Source organism: Capra hircus, chromosome 13, assembly GCF_001704415.2.
Source record: "Capra hircus breed San Clemente chromosome 13, ASM170441v1, whole genome shotgun sequence".
Taxonomy (NCBI): Eukaryota; Metazoa; Chordata; class Mammalia; order Artiodactyla; family Bovidae; genus Capra; species Capra hircus.
The window spans coordinates 39,851,612-39,869,992 of record NC_030820.1 but is presented as its reverse complement, the minus strand read 5'-3'; the positions used below and the strand labels follow the sequence as shown (position 1 = coordinate 39,869,992).

At 40.1% G+C, this 18,381-nt stretch overlaps 1 protein-coding gene across 5 annotated transcripts in view; it reads right to left on the bottom strand.

Annotated features, from left to right (window-relative positions):
- The window catches only part of KIZ (kizuna centrosomal protein), an 87,179-nt gene that overhangs the window by 58,552 nt on the left and 10,246 nt on the right, over positions 1 to 18,381 (bottom strand). For 3 of the 5 annotated variants that reach the window (XM_018057266.1, XM_018057263.1, XM_018057264.1), the window contains exons 4-6: positions 14,060 to 14,155; positions 6,203 to 6,848; positions 5,505 to 5,820 (exon numbers count right to left, since the gene is read on the bottom strand). In XM_018057266.1, the coding sequence (XP_017912755.1) occupies positions 5,505 to 5,820; positions 6,203 to 6,848; positions 14,060 to 14,155 (1,058 nt within the window). The remainder of the gene's footprint in view (positions 1 to 5,504; positions 5,821 to 6,202; positions 6,849 to 14,059; positions 14,156 to 18,381) is intronic. The other 2 variants (XM_018057262.1, XM_018057267.1) reach the window with 1 other exon arrangement.

The window sequence follows — 18,381 nt, the reverse complement described above, 5'->3', positions numbered from 1 at the left end:
AATAAGAAAAAAGATTTAACTATGTGTGGTGATGGATCTTACTAGCCTTATTGTGATGATCATTTCCAATGCATAGAAATGTCAAATCACTACTCTGTACACCTGAAACTAATGGAAGGCTATGTGTCAATTGTATCTCAATTAAAAAACGTAGAAATATCTTCAAATGAAGGAAAATGAGCCTCCCAAAAGTTAACTTTTCATCAACATGCTGGAACAAGTGGATATCCAGTGCAAAAAAAGAAAAAAGGACTTAAACACAGACATTATACCCTTCAGAAAAATTTACTCAAAATGGTTCATAGTTCTAAATGTAAAACACCAAACTATAAAACTCCTAAGAGATAACATAAGAGAAAACCTAGATGACCTTGGGTATGGAAATGACTTTTCCATACCCAAAGATATGGATCCATGAAAGAAGTAATTGACAAGCTGGACTTTATTAAAATGAAAAATTTATATTCTGCAAAAGATAACGTCAAAAGAATAAGACAACCTATACACCAAGAAAAAATATTTGCAGCAAAAGACATATTTGATAACGGACTGTTAACCAAAATATACAGAGAACTCTCAAAACTCAACAGTAAGAAAATATAGCAACTCAATTAAAAGTGGGCCAAAGACTTTAAGAGAGATCTCACCAAAGATGATGTATGTATAGAAAATAAGTATATGGAAAGATGTCCCACATCATATGTCACCAGGGAAATGCAAATTAAGACAGTAATGACGGGGATTCCCTGACAGTCCAGTGATTATGCCTCTGAGCTTCCATTGCAGGAGGCGCTGGTACCATTCCTATTCCAGGAACTAAGATCCCACATGATGTGTAGCATGGCCAGTAAACAAACAATAAATAAGAGTGAAACAACAATAAGACACCACTGCACACCTATGAGAATGCCCCAAATTCAGAACACTGATGACACCAAATGCTGGTGACGATGGGCAGTGACAGGAACTGCCACCCAATGCAAAATGCTATAGCCATTCTGGTAGACAGTTTAGAAGTCTCTTAAAAAAACTTACAAAAGTAATGGGAATACTAGAAGAAACAGAGCACGGAGCAGAAGAAATATCTGAAGAAATAATGGCTGAGAATTTTCCAAATAAACCAAACCACAGATCCTGGAAGCTCAGAGAACACCAAGCAGGACAAACACCCAAAACAGCACACCAAGGAACATCGTAACAATCCTTAATGTGTGCATGCAACAGGGCATCAAAATACACAGGCAAAAACTGGCAGAACTGCAAGGAGGAATAGATAAGCCCACTATTACAGTTGAATATTTTAACACACCTCCATCAGTAACTGATATATCCAGCAGGTAAAGAGTCAGCAAGGATATAGCTGAAGTGGAGAGCACCATTAATTAACCTGATCTAACTTACATGTACAGGATACTTCATCCAGTAACAGTAAGATACACATTCTTCTCAAGCTCGCATGGAACATTTGCCAAGACAAACCACACTGTGGGTCATAAAACACACCTCAACAAAGTTTAAAGAACAAAAATCATAGAAAGAATGCTCTCAGATCAAAAGAAAATTAATAACAAAGATTATAGGAAATCTAAAAGTGGAGATTAAACAGCACATTTCTAGATAACATGTGAATCAAAGAAGTCTTAAAAGAAATTTTAAAATATCTTGAATGAAAATACAACTTACCAAAATTTATGAGATGGAGTGAAAACAGTGCTTACAGAGAAATTTATAACATTGAATAGATGTTTTAGAAAAGAGGGAAGATCTAAAATAAATAAGCTAAGCTTCTACCCTAGGGAATGAGAGAAAAAGAGCAAATTAAATCCAAAGCAAGCAGGAGAAATAACAAAATTTAGAGGAGAAATCAATGAAATTCAAAATAAGAAAGAAAATCAACAAAACAAAAGGCTGGTCCTTAAAAAAACTGGATACATTACACCTCTAGCCATTTTATCTGCAAGACTCTTCCTCTCCATCATATGCCACCTGGCCACAGGAGGGCCCCACCAGCCTCACTGTGCTGTCCACACTGCAGGTGCAGGGATCACACAGGGGCATACCAGGGGCGGGAATATCAGGGGCCATCTCAGAATCCTGGCTCGCTCGTGGCTAAGTCATCCTGACAACACTGTTTCTCCTAAATCAAGTGATTCGCCACATTACCCTTCTCTCAAAATAGTCTTCAACTGCTCTGCAGAACAAAGAGATGAATATATATGTATACTAACTGCACACTGAAGGCCTTTCTCAACCACGGTGACATTCCAAACCTCCACTCTGACAGCTGCTCCTGGACAAGCCTTCAGCCAGGCCCTCTGCCTGCCCCCCAGCCCCACCCCTTGTGTTCTCTGTACCTGCACTCTTTCTTCAGACCCATTCCACCCCTTACCCTCCTCCTCTGTACTCAAAGCCTGGACATCCTTCAAGATGCTGTATCAACACCTGTATAAACCTCTCCCAACCCTTTGGACTCACACCGAGCTTATCTCTATTTGAATTTGTCTTAAAGTATTGTGATAGGTTACAAAAACTGACCATAAACTTCTCATTGCAGGGTACACACCCTTTGCAATGCAACTTTGCCACTCATCTTAACAAGAGATGGGCTGTCTTTATTTACCTCTTGACTCTGCACTGAGCCCTGTGGGCGTCTTTAGACAATTAGACGTTAGCAAACAGGATGCAAGCTGATACTTAAAGAGCATCTGTGCACTGGACTTCTCTCCTGCTGTCTAGGGAACCCCGCTACCTCTCCCAGGGTGACTGAGGCTGAACGAATCCCCCAAATGAGGGACAAGTGGCCAAGTTATCCCTGTAGTCCCAAATGACACAGAGTCAACCACCTGTCACATGACAAATAACGAATATCTACTGTTCAAAGTCCCGGAGCTTTGGGCCAAACTTTGTAGTGAACTGCTCACTCCTTAAGAAAATACAAGATTCAAGGTCCTCCATTTTAACATTTCTTTTACCCAGCTTCATCCTAGTAAGTGTGCTGTGAGAAAGGTTAATTACAGCTGGTAATTACAGCTCAGGTGCAGGAATCACAGCATGGCGCTCTACATCTGGAGGTGTCCGTAAAAGAAGGCAGAGAAGCTTCTAAAGGTGGAAGCACACCCAGTGTCCATCAACATGTGAGTGGATAAACAGAATGCGGTTTATCCATACATTGGAATACAATTCAGCCATAAGAATAAAAGAAAGTTCTGAGACATGCTACAGCGTGGACCCACGGGGAAACCAAAATACTTGTGTGACTTGCTTTCTTGCGAGACTCATTTTATTGTGTCTCTACAGTATCTCCGAGGTATGCCTGAAGTCATCATCATCAATCTCAGCAAATCGGAGGGTCCAGTTTCCTGTTCAACTCCTGCTATCTTCCTTTGTCCCACCTCTTCACCTTTGTTAACTAAAATTCATTCTAGTAACTTTTCTCAGGCCCTCAACAGATACTAAAGTAAACTGAGAAGCTCTGAGGCTAGGGCGGTATTCTGTAAATATGAAGTCACAGGCTCAGATTAATAAATAACCCTCTGAGCAAAGGAGAAGAGTAAAGGCTGGAGAGAAAGGAAGAAAATGCAGGGAATCAAGAGATGTGGGAGGTCTGTGAGTTAACCAGAACTACTTAAAACCACTGTAAGGAAAAAAATAAAACCACTGTCAATCTACGCTTGGGGAGGACTTTCACCACAGAAGATCAACAGACTCAGATTTAGTAACATGGACACAGAAAACCAGCATCACCAACTGATCTTTTATTCTGAGGGCATTCTATTAAGATTAACCTTCAAAAATTCCTCAAATTCTTATTTTCCAACAATTTTTGGTAAAATATACCCCCAAATTTCAAGAAGATTGGTTTTAGAGTCACAAGAAACAGTCATTCATATAGAATAGGAGATAGAACATCATTAATTCTACACTCATACTCAACCTATTCATTTCAAAAAAGGACCAAGTCCTGAGTAAGTCCACTACTCCTCCTACCAAAATACCAACTTGTGCAAGAACTGCTATAAAAAGAAGGCAGCAAATACCACCTGAAATAGAAACATTCTCTTCTTAGTAATAAAGTTTCTAATGATGTAGCACATAATAACCCATACCTCCTCAATGAGAGGCAAGTACCATTACTAGAAAAAACCCATCAGGCTTGCCTCTGCTATAATGCCGATCTCCCAAGGATGGGCACCACAATGGTTCTTCCATCTACAGCACAAGTACTCTGTACTTAGGTGCTCTTAATAAATATTTCTTAAACATCAGTTTGAAGTCCATTAGACTATAAACTTTTCATTCTAAATAGGTAATGAGTGGTAAGAGGCAATAGCTACAGAAAGCTACAATGGTAGTTTAAAGAAAACATACACCCTCATGTGCAAGAAATCCAGTTGGCTTTTCACTGTTGCTGGGAATGCTGGAGAGCGAGTGACGGCATCACAGTGTCACACCAAGGTGGGATGGGGGCAGGGAGGCTGTATGGAGGGTGGGCCGCCAGCCTAGGTGTCAATCCTACACCCCTAGCCTTGGTGTCCTCATTTTATTTTTTAGGCCACTCTGTGTGGCATGGGATCTTGGTTCCCTGACCAGCAACTGAACTCAAGCTCTGGGAACTCAAGCCCCCTGGTTGGGAGCATGGAGTCTTAGCCACTGCACTGCCAGGGGAGTCCTAGTGTCCCACCTTAGATGGTGAGCTCTACTCTGTGCTGTTCACTTAGGTTCCTTGTACCCCTAAGATATTTGATGCTATTAGTGCTGCCCTTATTACAGAACTGATTCTCAACATGTTCTTTCCATGTTTCCTACAACTCCACTATCTCCAATCAACAGTGAACCTGGGTTTCTTGCATTGCAGGTGGATTTCTTTACTGTCTGAGCCACCAGGGAAGCTCGTGAAAAAAAAAAAAAAATCACATATGAATTTTTATGACTTGGATTTTATAAGTGCTCAAAATATGTAACATTGACACTCCTCTTGAACCTTAAAATTTCCAGAGTCCTCATATTTACACTCAGAAAAGGAAAGCTGCCTTACATATACACTTATTAAAACTTGTTAATGCATATTTAATTGTATCACAAAAATGACACAAAGGAACGGGATAGAAGGATTAAGCAAATTAATTAATTAGATACAAAGTTCTCAGTCTCAAAAATTGAATTCCCAAAAGTTTAAGTGTTTGTCACCTGTGTTACTACAAGTCCAAAATGACTGGTTTTCTAAAAGAATGGTGGGTAAGAAGTGGAGGGAATTACTTATGAATAAACCAGGGATTCTTTAGATATCATTATAAACTGCCAGTCACCATGATTTCAATGATATTCAGACTTTTAAAGCTATTTCATTAAAAAAAAAGAAACTAGTTCTTATCCAAAAGACTATTTATGAGAATTAAGGAACTTATAAACTTATAGCTGAGTGTTCAATAATATACTCCCAGTGGAATGGTCTCTAAACATATCTATAATTAAAACTGAACAGTGAAAAAAAATGAATGACTTACTCCCTTGCTGGCAAGTTAGTGAAGGACTCATTTGGTGAATCAGGAGTGCTTGGGACTTGCAAAATACAGTTAGGTTTTCTGGTGGATGGGGCATCTCTTTCTTGCTCAGAGTGGATTACATTTAAGGTCTCTGCTCCATCTTCTTGCTCCATTGTGTCTCCCAGATTTGGCTGTGGTTCTGGACTCTTTAAAATCAGATCATCTTCGCTTATAGAAACTGTGAGGTCACTGCTGCTGCTCAAACTCTCCTCCTCCTGCTCTTCCTGCTTTTTTCTGAAGGGCTCCTGTGACAGTGAGTCCTCGCAAGGAAGGTGATCTGTAACAGGGGACATGAACAGATGGCCGATCACTGACTTCAGGGAGCTGAGAGAGGTAAGATGCTCTACCTCTCAGAGCAGAACTGCTCATCAGCTAGGAACACGCAGAAACAATCCACAAGTAACTGTGGTGTTTTTTTAAAGCCCATTAAAAATATTTTTAAAATATCACAGTGGGTTTAAAAATCAGAGAATTTGTTTGCAAAGGTACTTCTGTGGACATACTTAAGAACACATTAGAATGGAATTCATTGGCACAGTCACTACTTTGTTTTGGGACAGATACCACAAGATGGTATTTTGTATTTTTAACACCCATCACCACCCAGAAAAACAAAATACTGACAAAAATCAGCAAACCATCTTAGCCTCTCAGCCCACCTGAGGAAGCTTCCCTGGCAGGGGGCTTCTCTTGAGGACACTCGTTTTCAGATGCACAGGATTCTGAGCCTGACAGCGGAGAGACTGGCGGTCTGGCTCTTCCTTCCTCGACTTCAATATGCTCCCGTGTCAGTATTTCTCCCTGTGATCCCTCTGATCTCCCGGAACTGTCACACTTTAAATCAGTGGTTCTGTTCTCTGGACTTAATCTCTCCCATAACGGGGAATGGAGTTCGGCCGACTTTTTGCCTTCAGATAAATTACTCTCGCCCTGACGTGCGTTGCTTCCTATCTCGAAGCAATGAGTTTGTTCCTCCTCAGACAATGCGCTGGCTGTGACTGGCATTTTCTCACCAATCTGAAGAGATGTCTTTCCATCTATTTTGTCAGACTTATTTAAGCACTGTGTGTCACCAGGAGTTTGTACTACATGGCTGTCTGTCACATCACTGCTCTGGGCTGTCTGCCGGTGTGAATGTGGGTCAGGAATTAAAAAGTTCTTTGTGGGTTGGGGAGATTTCCACTCTGTGGTAAAATCTGCAATGCCTGAGACAGCTGACATCTGGCGGCCCATAAAGATGGTTGCTGGTTGATACAATCCTCTTGACATGGCTGTCCCTGAGTTAATTTCTGCTGGCATTACAACCTGCAGCCCCAAACGACATAAGAGTTAAACATGCTTTCTATGAACTATAAGGTTATTTAGGTTGTTTTCAGGAACAAAATGAGGTAAGGAAGCATGACCAATGAAATCAACACCTACCATGTTTCATAAAACTCATTGTGTTTTGTTGTTTTTCAGTCGCTATAGTCAAAGCTATGGTTCTCCCAGTAGTCATATACAGATGTGAGAGTTGGACCATTAAGAAGGTTTCTATACATTAATGATGAAATATCAGAAAAGGAAATTAACTGTCTCATTCATAACTACATAAAAATACCTAGGAATAAATATAACCAAGGAAGTGAAGGATTTCATGTTGAAAACTATAAAACATTAATGAAAAACACTAGAAAAGACACAAATAAGTAGAAAGATAGTCTGTGCTCATGGATTGGAAGAATTAATATTGTTAAAAGGGCCACATTCCCTAAAGCAATCTACAGATTCAATGTAATCCTTATCAAAACTCCAGCGGAACTTTTCACAGAATCAAAGCAATCTTAAAATTTCTGTGAAAACACAAAAGACCCAAATAGCTAAAGCAATCTTGAGAAAGAAGAGCAAAGCTAGCAGCATCATGCGGTTTTATTTTGAAATATATTACAAAGCTACAGTAATTAAAACAGTATGGTACTGCCATAAAAAAACAGACACATAGATTAATGGAACAGAACAAAGACCACAGAAATAAACCCATGCATATGGTCATTAATTTACAACAAAGGAGCCAAGAATATACAATGCAAAAAGGACAGTCTCGTCAACAAATGGTGTTAAGAAAACTAGACAGCCACATGAAAAAAAATGAACCTAGGTCACACAGAGTCGGACACAACTGAAGCGACTTAGCAGCAGCAGCAGCAGCAGCAGCAGATCATTAGCTAATACCATACACAAAAATTAACTCAAAATGAATTAAAGACTTGAATGTTTTACAACACCATAAAACTCTTAGAGGAAAACACAGATGCTAAGCTCTTTAATAAGTCCATGGCAATGATTTTTGAATCTGACACCAAAAGCAAACGTAACAAAAGCAGAAACAAACAAGAAAGACTACTAAAAAGCTTCTGAACAGCAAAGAAAACCATCACCCAAAAGGAAAACTATCGAATGGGAGGGAATATCTGCAAATGATATATTGATGAAAGTGAAAGTCACTCAGTCGTGTCTGACACTTTGTGACCCCTTGGACTATACAGTCCATGGAATTCTCCAGGCCAGAATACTGGAGTGGGTAGCTGTTGCCTTCTCTAGAGGATCTTCCTAACCCAGGGATAGAACCCAGGTCTCCTGCATTGCAGCTGGATTCTTTACCAGCTGAATCACCAGGAAGTCTTGATATATTGATAAAGGGCCAATATCCAAAATGTAGAAAGAACTCATCAACTCAAGAGCAAAAATAATGGACAGAAAAGTCTGAATAGACATTTTTCCAAGAAGACATACAAATGGCCAAAAAGCATAGGAAAACATGTTCAACTTCACTAAATAATCAGGGAAAAGGAAATGAAAACCACAGTTAGATATCACCTCACGCATGTTAAAATGGCTATTACTGAAACAAGAAATAGCAAGTATTAGTGAGGATGTGGAAAAAAGGAAACCCCTGTATACTGTTGGTGGGAATGTAACTGGTACAGCTACTATGAAAACAGTATGGAGATACCTCAAAAGTTAAAACTAGAACTACCATATGATCTAGCAATTGCAATAAATCAAAGGTGCTATCTTGAAAAGATATCTGCACCCCCACTTACACGGCAACATTATTCACAACAGCCAAGATACGGAAGCAATCTAATAGTCCAATAATGGCTGAATGGGTAAAGAAGTGGTACGAATATACAATGGCATATTATTCAGCTATAAAAAAGAAGGAAATCCTGCCATTTGCAACAATGTGAATAAACTTTGAGGCATTATGCTAAGTGAAATAAGTCATACAAATAATGTATAATCTCTCTTACGTGCCTGCATGCTCTTTGCAACCCTATGGACTGTAGCCCGACAGGCTCCTCTGTCCATGGGATTCTCCAGACAAGAATACTTGAGTGGGTTGCCATGCCTTCTTCCAGGGGATCTTCCCGACCCAGGGATCAAACCTGCATCTCCTGCATGACAGGAGGATTTTTTTTTTAACCACTGAGCCACCTGGGAAGCCCAATCTCTCTTACATTTGGATTAAAAAAAAAACAAATACAAATACAAACCAAGTTCACAGATACAGAGAACAGACTGATGGTTGCCAGAGGTGGATGAGTGGGGAATATAAGAAATGGGTGAAATTTTTTTTTTTTTTTAGTTTAAATAAACTGAAAGCATATGGAGAAAGTTATAGCAAAGCAAATGAATATAACTGAAAAGACTTATTAGTGAACAGAAGGTAACTTTTAAAACCAGGAGTTCATCTTTACTGAGGGAAGGAGGAAAGGCCACACTGCTGAAGAGAGCAGCAAATTTAGAACTACTATAACAATTTCTCAGCTAATAATCACCAACTACACTTTTCAAAGCAGGTGGACCTTGACTATTATTGCACTTTGAAAAAATATATTTATGTTATTCTGCATGTTTTGCAGAATGTGGCAGTAATCTTTATTTTTCTTATTATTTTTCCCCACAGATAAGGAAATTAGTATCATGATGAATGCAGAATAGAAAAATGGAGCTGTCAGACCTAATTTCCATCTTTTCACACAGTACTATTACTGCTCTTAGTTTCTATGTAAACAAGTCCTTATGTCACAGTGAGACTTCCCCAAATCTCTTAATAAAAATTCACATGTAACAATCCTGAAGGAATTCTTTCACTTTATTATGTGTCAGACTGCATTGTGTCCTTCCCTATATTCTTATGTTCAAATCCTAACCTCCAATGTGACTGTATGTGGAGATAGGATTTAGGAGGAGGTAATAAAGGTTAAACTGTGCGTTTGAACTGTGGTGTTGGAGAAGACTCTTGAGGGTCCCTTGGACTGCAAGGAGATCCAACCAGTCCATTCTGAAGGAGATCAACCCTGGGATTTCTTTGGAACGAATGATGCTAAAGCTGAAGCTCCAGTACTTTGGACACCTCATGCAAAGAGATGACTCATTGGAAAAGACTCTGATGCTGGGAGAGACTGGGGGCAGGAGGAGAAGGGGACAACCCAGGATGAGATGGCTGGATGGCATCACGGACTCGATGGACATGAGTCTGAGTGAACTCCGGGAAATGGTGATGGACAGGGAGGCCTGGCGTGCTGCGATTCATGGGGTCACAAAGAGTCGGACACGACTAAGCGACTGAACTGAACTGAACTGAACTTAATAAAGGTTAAATGAGGTCTATCAATCAAGTAGACTGCTGGGCTTAGAAGAGGAACAGACCAGAGATCTATCTATCTCCACACACGTGCACAGAGGAAAGGACACACAAGTACAGAGAGAGAAGACAGTCTGCAACTCAGAGCTCACACCAGAAACCACCCCAGCTGGCACCTAGATCTGACATCCAGCCCGTGACAAAATAGATTTGTTGTTCAAGCTACCCAGTCTGGGCTGTTTTGCTATGGCAGTCCACGCAGACTGAGACTCCATAACAATGTGATTTTTAACTTTTCATTTTGCCACTGGGGTAGATGAGAGACTCAACCAAATTTTCACAACTGTAGCCAAAAGGAGACGTTTCTGGCCACTAAATCCAACGGAAGTCGGAACTATTAAAATTTCAAAATGGGTCCATTAAATTCAGGCTTCAAAGGTACATCTTTTAAGTTTTTTGGTACTGTCATGACGCTAAAATCATCTAATACGTGTTGTTACCACCAGGTGGCTTTCCTTTTCATTTCCTAATTGGTAGGTACCTCTGGCCTCACTACCACAGGTAAGTGGTGTGACGTCAGGACTCCTCAGTACGGCCACCCCAGGGGAGCAGGAAGATGGCTGACTACAGTGACAGAAGAATCAGTGGACATGTGCCAAGCACTTACCAGGTGTCAAGCTAACTTTTATTGGTTACTTTTTAAACCCTTGAAACAACCATTTTTGTTATATCCACTCCAGGAAGACTTAGCAAGGGCAGACAATTTGCTCTTGGTCACAGGATTCAAACCCAGATACAAGGACTCCATTGCCCATCTGTCATGCCACAACACTCAAAGTGAGTTAAACTCAAATTGGGTTACACAATAACACAAGAATTCCTCATAATGAAATCTGAAGTGTATGTCTAATTTCTCACTCCACTTCAACCAGTACAGAATCCCATCTCACCTGATTCAACTGGACTAGTCCAGCAGCAAGGGAGACCATCTCAGTCTCCCCTATGCTTAGGTGAAAATGCATCTAAATGGATAACTGAACTATTTTGCACCATAAGATGAGTCTGCTTTTATTCGACCAGGGATTTCTCCTAACTTTTGAAGAGCATTTCACCCAGACTACCTTAGAAGGCAGTGGCAGCAAGATAACTAATAAGATGGACATGGTCTGAGTTTGAACTTGGGCTCCTGCAAGCAGTGCAGTCTTTGGCAAGTCAACCAACTTCTCTGAGCCTTCCTCTAAAATGAGGGTAACAACAGTATCTACTTCCAGAACTGTCAACAGGATTAAATGAGTTGATGAATATAAACTGCTTACTGAAGGCCTTGACAAAACAGATGTGCAGTGACTGTTCCCTGTTCTTACTATTAGGATTAGAAGCAGAAATAACAACCTGCACAGCCATTTTCCATGTGACCCTGGCAGGGAAGTTTCCAACAGTGGGAGTGGAATTTTTCAACCAGCTTATAGCCCTGTGATGAAATTCTCTCATCCCTTACATTCTTCAGCCCTGGTGTGGCATAATTTTCTGTGAAGTACCCAGTTCACTTCTGCTTTTAGGGGCATATATTTTATAGTGTAGCAGTTTAGAAACTTCAGAAACCCCACCTCAAAGTTTATGCTCTCATTCACAAATGCCATCTCCACCTCTCCTGGGTACATATGTTTTGATGTGTTTTTAGGTACATGTCCTAGTCACTGCTGATACATAATAAAACTGGGCAAGGAGAAGAACATGCCTAGAGACCAACGGTATTAGAGTCTACCCCAAAGTAAAAAATGACAATGTATAATACAGCAGGATGACTATATGATAGCAAAATTTGTGAGAATTCAAACTGGGACCTGAACTTTGTCTTTCCTGTTAATTAATTCTAATACTTTGGCTACCTGATGTGAAGAAGTGACTCATTGGAAAAGACCTTGATGCTGGGAAAGACTGACAGCAGGAGAAGGGGACAAAAGAGGATGATATGTTTGGATGGCATCACTGACTCAATGGACATGAGTTTGAGTAAGCTCCAGGAGCTGGTGATGGACAGGGAAGTCTGGCGTGTTGTAGTCCATGGCATTCCAAAGAGTCAGACATGACTGAGAGACTGAACTGAACTGAACTGACTGAACTACTTTGGGATTTTGCTGTAATGTCTTTATCTTTTTATTGATGGAACAGCAATGGGAAATTGAAAAAGGAAACTTATAAATGTCTCAAAGTGTTACCTAATTGATTCTTACATACTGCCAACAGTCAAAGCTTTTAAGGAGATAACACTTTTCAGTAAAAATGAAACACTTCTAATTATTCTGTGTAACATGTTAGGGGGTTGGCCGCTATATGTCTCTTGCCCTAATAAATATGACTGAAAAGGAAACTGTATAACTATATGTAAGGTAAGGAATCAGTAGTACCAATAGAAAAAAAAATCTTCCGTTTTACTTAAGTACCACTGACACTGCCATACTAACAATGTGACTATCAGGAACAGCACAGAAAGAACAAACTGGATTATAGATTTAAAAACATGTCAATTATTTCATGACCAAATGTCAAACAGAAAGACTGCCTGAATGGCTCAGAAGTCTATCACATCACAGCACATTTGGTGTACATCTAATAGCAGAAAAGTCATTTAACATTAAAGGCCTTTTCATATAGGTCAAGGTTGCTGGGGCTTGGTGTTTTATATCCTACAGCTTAAAGAATGCTCTAAATTCTAGGTTTTTTAACTTTTTAATCTTTGGGAAAGAAAACTAAAACTTTCTATAAACTCAGATTAATGCCTGCTAATGCACAGGAAAAAAAGAAAAACTAAAACCTTGCTCCTACTATAAAAACAAAATAGTGTGGCCTCTGTTTCTTTTCTGATAAGAGTCTTAAATACCAAACAGTTAACTGCATAATAACATTTACTGGCAGCCAGGCAGCCTGCTTAGCAGATATATAAAGCAGGTAAAAGGAGAAAAAGTTAATTTCTTGGCTGAATGATTCCATCGGTAGCTATAGGGCAAACCTGAAAGTCTTTTAGTAAAGTAGCAGTTGATTCTTCTATCAATCTGTAGCACACATACTCTTCCAAGGAAAGCATTAAATATGAAAATCATATCCCGTTATCATCTGTTTCCAGCTTTCAGTCCAGGAAGCTTTTCTTAATGAATGCTGCAGCCTAAGGAGCAAGCACGCTGTTGGCTTCTCTGAATAATGGAGTGATGCTCCCGGTTTTGCTTATTACAATATCGACTTGCTGAGGGGGTTTCACACATAGTCACAAGTGACTACTCTTGCCAGCATGCTCCAAGTTATTACAAGATGTTTTTAGACATTTCATCTAAAAGAGCTTTACTGCTTTTAGTGAAGAAAACATCTATGGTCTTGAACAGAATCATTTATATGGAGATAGGGAGGAGGATTAGAAGCCTGAATTACGGCAGATACATAGCAGAATTTATTTAAAGTATTCCTTGCCGTTCTTTTTTGTCTGCTGCTGAGATATGCAATCCTTTCCACTTTATCTATGAAAAGGTTAAAATGTACAAAATTATGTATACAAAGAAAAGCAGCAAAACGCCCATTTTGTTTACCGCTCATTTAAAATATTTCTGGAATGAAGAAAAAAGCAGCTACAAAGCATTATAAAAACACAATTTCATCTGCTAACAACAGTGAGGTTTTCTTTGGGATCTATCTCTTTTGCAGCCACAGTGACTGCCTTTCAGCAAGTTTAATTGAATTATACACTAAAGCAATACTCTATAAGCAAATATCTTTAAATAATCATAGAGTGTAATCAAAAAGATCTCTGTAATAAGATGATCTTATTTAAAACAATCTTAAAACATGAACACTCCAAAAATCCTCTGTTAACAGAAAGTTTATCATTTTAACTTACTACCTTTTCTTTGTTTTCATCTTTCAGTTCACCTTTTTTCCCCAGGCTATCTTTTGAGAGTAACTGCATCTTCTTAATTTGAGTCTCAAATTCAACCTAAAAATAAACAAAGTTTGATTTTGTGGAGGATATTATTACAACCAACACCTGTCTGTATTTTTCGGTCTTTACAACATAAAAGGAACAGTAAAGAGACAGTAGAAGCTGATATAGCTGAGAAATTCAGCTTATCTTAGAAACCACACAATTTCACAAACAACACATACCAAGAGCTCAATTCTGTAAAATGTTATATATTTTAAATAAAATAACATTGATGGAAGTTTTACTTAGCCTTTCATCAATTCAGGAAATAAAACCTTGATGATATTAAGCTATCATGAAAATCCAGTTATTTTATCATGAAAGTAACACATTAGATGCTGTTCTCTGAAAAGTTCTGTCCTTAAAAAGGGAAAAGAAAGCAATCCTACTGATTTCTTATCTGAACGATATCTACATAGTATCCTGGTCCTATTCGTCACAGCCACTGAGTATATTATTTGCTAGACCATCAACTGGAAACACATGCCGTTTCTTAGGGATACACATGCCCTGTGGACATTTGCGATCAGCACTGTAGGCATCAGGTTTGCTCTGGCCCTAATAACTTAAAGATGTCAGTGTCACTATCACGCTCTAACTGATGAACGCGACTCCATTATGAAGTGACTTTTCCTTAAAAGCAAGGCATAAAAAGCACTTTGATTCATATGTTAGTAATTAAAGCCTTAAAAAGCCCTTGACTGTGGTCATCACAGATAATTTTCCATCATAGAACATTTTCCAAATGAGGCAGTGATGCTCTGCAATTAGAAACACACCTATGAGATAATAAAATTGGAAAACTGTTTTCTCAGTTCTCAGTCTAAATACAAAATGGGCCCAAGTTTTTGTTTTGACACTCAAAAAGTGAACAGACAATAATAACCAAAACTGACTTGTCTCCCTCAAAATATCTTAAAATGTATTATATGATGGCCCATTTTTTAGTAACAGTTAAGCAGGGACTTCTTTTTTCTCTATCACAGTGCTATTAACACAATAGATGGCAGTAATGATATTAAGAGATACCTAATTAAATCAAAGTTTAATAAGGCCAGTAAAAATGACAAAATAAGCCAAGAAAAGATAAAGAAGGCAATTAAGAAAATACAATTTACTTCTCTCTGTTCTGTATCTACTCTTTTGAACTCAACAGATATTTAATTTTTAAGCCCAAGAGCTTTCAGCAGGCATCCTCTACAAATGCCAAGAGAAAATATCTTTAAAAAGAGATGAGGGGTGGTTTACCAAATAAACACCCCAAAATAAAGAGGTTTATTAAATAATAAGTTTTAAGCAAAAACTCTTTCTTCCTATGGCTTACAAATGTTTTCTTATACTCAAGGATTTCAGGGGGAGGAGACACAGGACCAGATAGGGACTCGCTCCCCGACCCTGGGGACCTTCCCTGAGCCCTGTCATGCCAGCCCCGTGCCTGGCACTTGAATGCAGGAGGCTAAAGTGGAGGCTGGCAATGCTCCTTATACGACTCTGGAAGCTTTCTGGATGATCCTAGGTTCCAGCGCCCCTGTCTCTGTGCTGAAGGCTCCTCAGCCCCTGGGGAAGCTGTTCTGCCCACAGGAGCACATAGGTAATGAAACCTCACCCTCTGTACCTCTCCCCCATCAGCTCTTAACCAGTGATGCTTAGCAGCCAGGAGATGCATCTCCCAAATGCTCTGAACCACTCAGTGGAGCATCCCTGTGGGATTAATCTCCATGTGCCGACTGGAGCTGACTTAACACCCTGCTTTGGTCACCCGTCCTTCCTTGTCTCAGCTACCCAGCTGCAGCATCCTTGCACTTCCCATGCAAGCCACTAACAGCCAGACCCTGTCTCAGGATCAGCTTCAGAGAAGAGCCAAACAGACAAGACCAAAGGACACCTGAGGAAAAATGCTAATGACAAGCTGCCAAGGTGGGGAGTGGGGGTGGAGGGGGAGGATGAAGGGGGCAGGAAGGGGAGGGGGGGCATGCCTTCACAGCACCACTGATTCTCTGGTTTACATTCATAAACTGAGCCTTAAGCACTCTACCTGAATACTGAGAGGGGAAAACCTGAAGGGCTGTAGTTAAGACTATTAGCTAAGCACAGCCAGCCTGCAAATCTTGGTTTCTAAGCACCCCTCTGCACTCACACTGGTACAGAGCTGCACTGTGAGCTGTACTCACAGTTCCTCACGTAAGAGCCTAATTCCAGGTCTGAGGCAGGGAAGCAGAAGGTAAACCTGGAACATCCTGTCAAAAGGACAGGAAAATGTGAAGAGCAAAAGAATAATTATAGTAACTGATAATGTAATGATGAAATAAAAATTCACAAGCCCACAGTGAATTGTGGGAGGGAGAAGGAGGAAAGAAAGGTCTTCTTCATGAAATGCCAGCTAACAAAGGTATTGATAGAAGATAAGATCAAATTAGAAACATTTCACAATTTCCACTATAACTGATTCACGCGTCATTAATGGATCCTAAAACCACTAGGCAAAAGGCTGCTGAGGAACAAGGTATTCCCAAGATGCCAAGCCACCACTCTGCAGATTATTTACTAATTGTCAAAGCAGAGAAAGGTACCTTACGATAGAGAGACCTAGAGACTGCCGTATTAACCAAGACATCAAACTCAGCCTCGTTCAAGCAGGACCACCTGGCATCAGAGCTCATGTACCTCCTGACCGGATACATCAGGGTGTATATAACTTCAGCCATGACTATTTAAATTTAACTAACACCAAAACTCAGTCCTCAGTGTCCCAAGCTACATTTTAAGTGCTCAACACCACGTATGGCTAGTGGCAACTGTATCAGACAGCATCTATAGAGAGAAGGTTCCCATCGCCACAAAACTCTACTGGGAGGTGCTAGTCTAGGCTGAATTTCTAGCTCACAAGAAATACAGGGAACACTACACAAGTTAAATGACACCCCAAAAAAATAACAAGTCAAATTCAGAATGTAAGTCATCCTACAAACAACTGGCCTGCCTTCTTCAAAAAGGCAGTATCATTTGGAAAAAAAAAAAGGAAGAGTGGTAGGAGACCAAATCAGATTAACAGATTAAAAAAGAACACAATAACAAATATAACATGTGAACCCTGGTTGGCTCCTGGTCTGGAAAAACAGACTTTTGAAGGGACCTGCAGAAACTAAAATATCAACTGAATATTAAATATTATAGAATCATTAGTAATCTTCTTAGATGTGATAATGGTATGATTATGGAGGAGACTGTCCTTGTTTCTGGAGAATCCACACTTAAGTATTTAGGGGAGAAATGTCATGGTTTCTGCAGCTTACTTTCAATGGCTCAGGAATAAATACACAGACACAGGCCAAGCAAACATAGCAAAATATTTATAACTGTTGTAAATATTTATATTTATAACTGGATAGATCACAAGATGTCAGTTCATTTAGGCTGCTATAATAAAACAGTGCTGGTTGGGCGGCTCAGGAATTGTTTATGAGTTGTGGAGGCTGGAAGCCAAGATCAAGGTGGCCTTCTGGAGAGAGCCCCCATCCTGGTTCAGAGCTACCATCTTCTCACTGTGTCCTCAGGTGGAAGGGGCCAGGAGTGCCCTGGAGCCTCTGCTATGAGGCACTAATCCCATTCATGAGAGTCCCACTCTTGTGACTTAAGCACCTCTCAAAGGCCCCACCCACTAATAATACACTTTTGTGGGGTTAGGATTTCAACATATGAATTTGGGCAGGGTGATACAAACGTTCAGACCATAGCATGAATGTTTATTACAATAATTCTTTTCCTGTATACTTAAAACTTCTATAATACAAGGCTGGTGGGAAAGTTCAAGAGGGAAAAAAAGGAGTGCTGAAGCCAACTTCTCCTGTAACTGGTGAGCAGGTGGGTTAAGTCAGGTAAAAGCCCTGAGCAGCACAAATAGTGAGAAATGAGGCCTCGTCCTCCATACTTGGCACAGTTTGTCAAGCAGTCTAAGGGAGTGGGGAGCCAGGGTGAGAGATGGCAGGGAAGGGGAAGCTATTCTGATTCTCAGAGTTGATGGGCATGAGGACCAACTCCTTGGACCAGTTCTCCCTCTCAGTTTCCTCCTGACACCTGGCCTGCCCAGAACAGAGGGACCCACGCCAGAGAAAAAGAACCCTCTGAAGAAGAAGCCAGTCTTTGCAAGATATCCTGATGATGCCAAGAAATACCAGGTACCAGGTGAGGGGCCAGGTATGGCTAGTGGCCATGCCTGTTTAAGTTAACCACTTGTATAA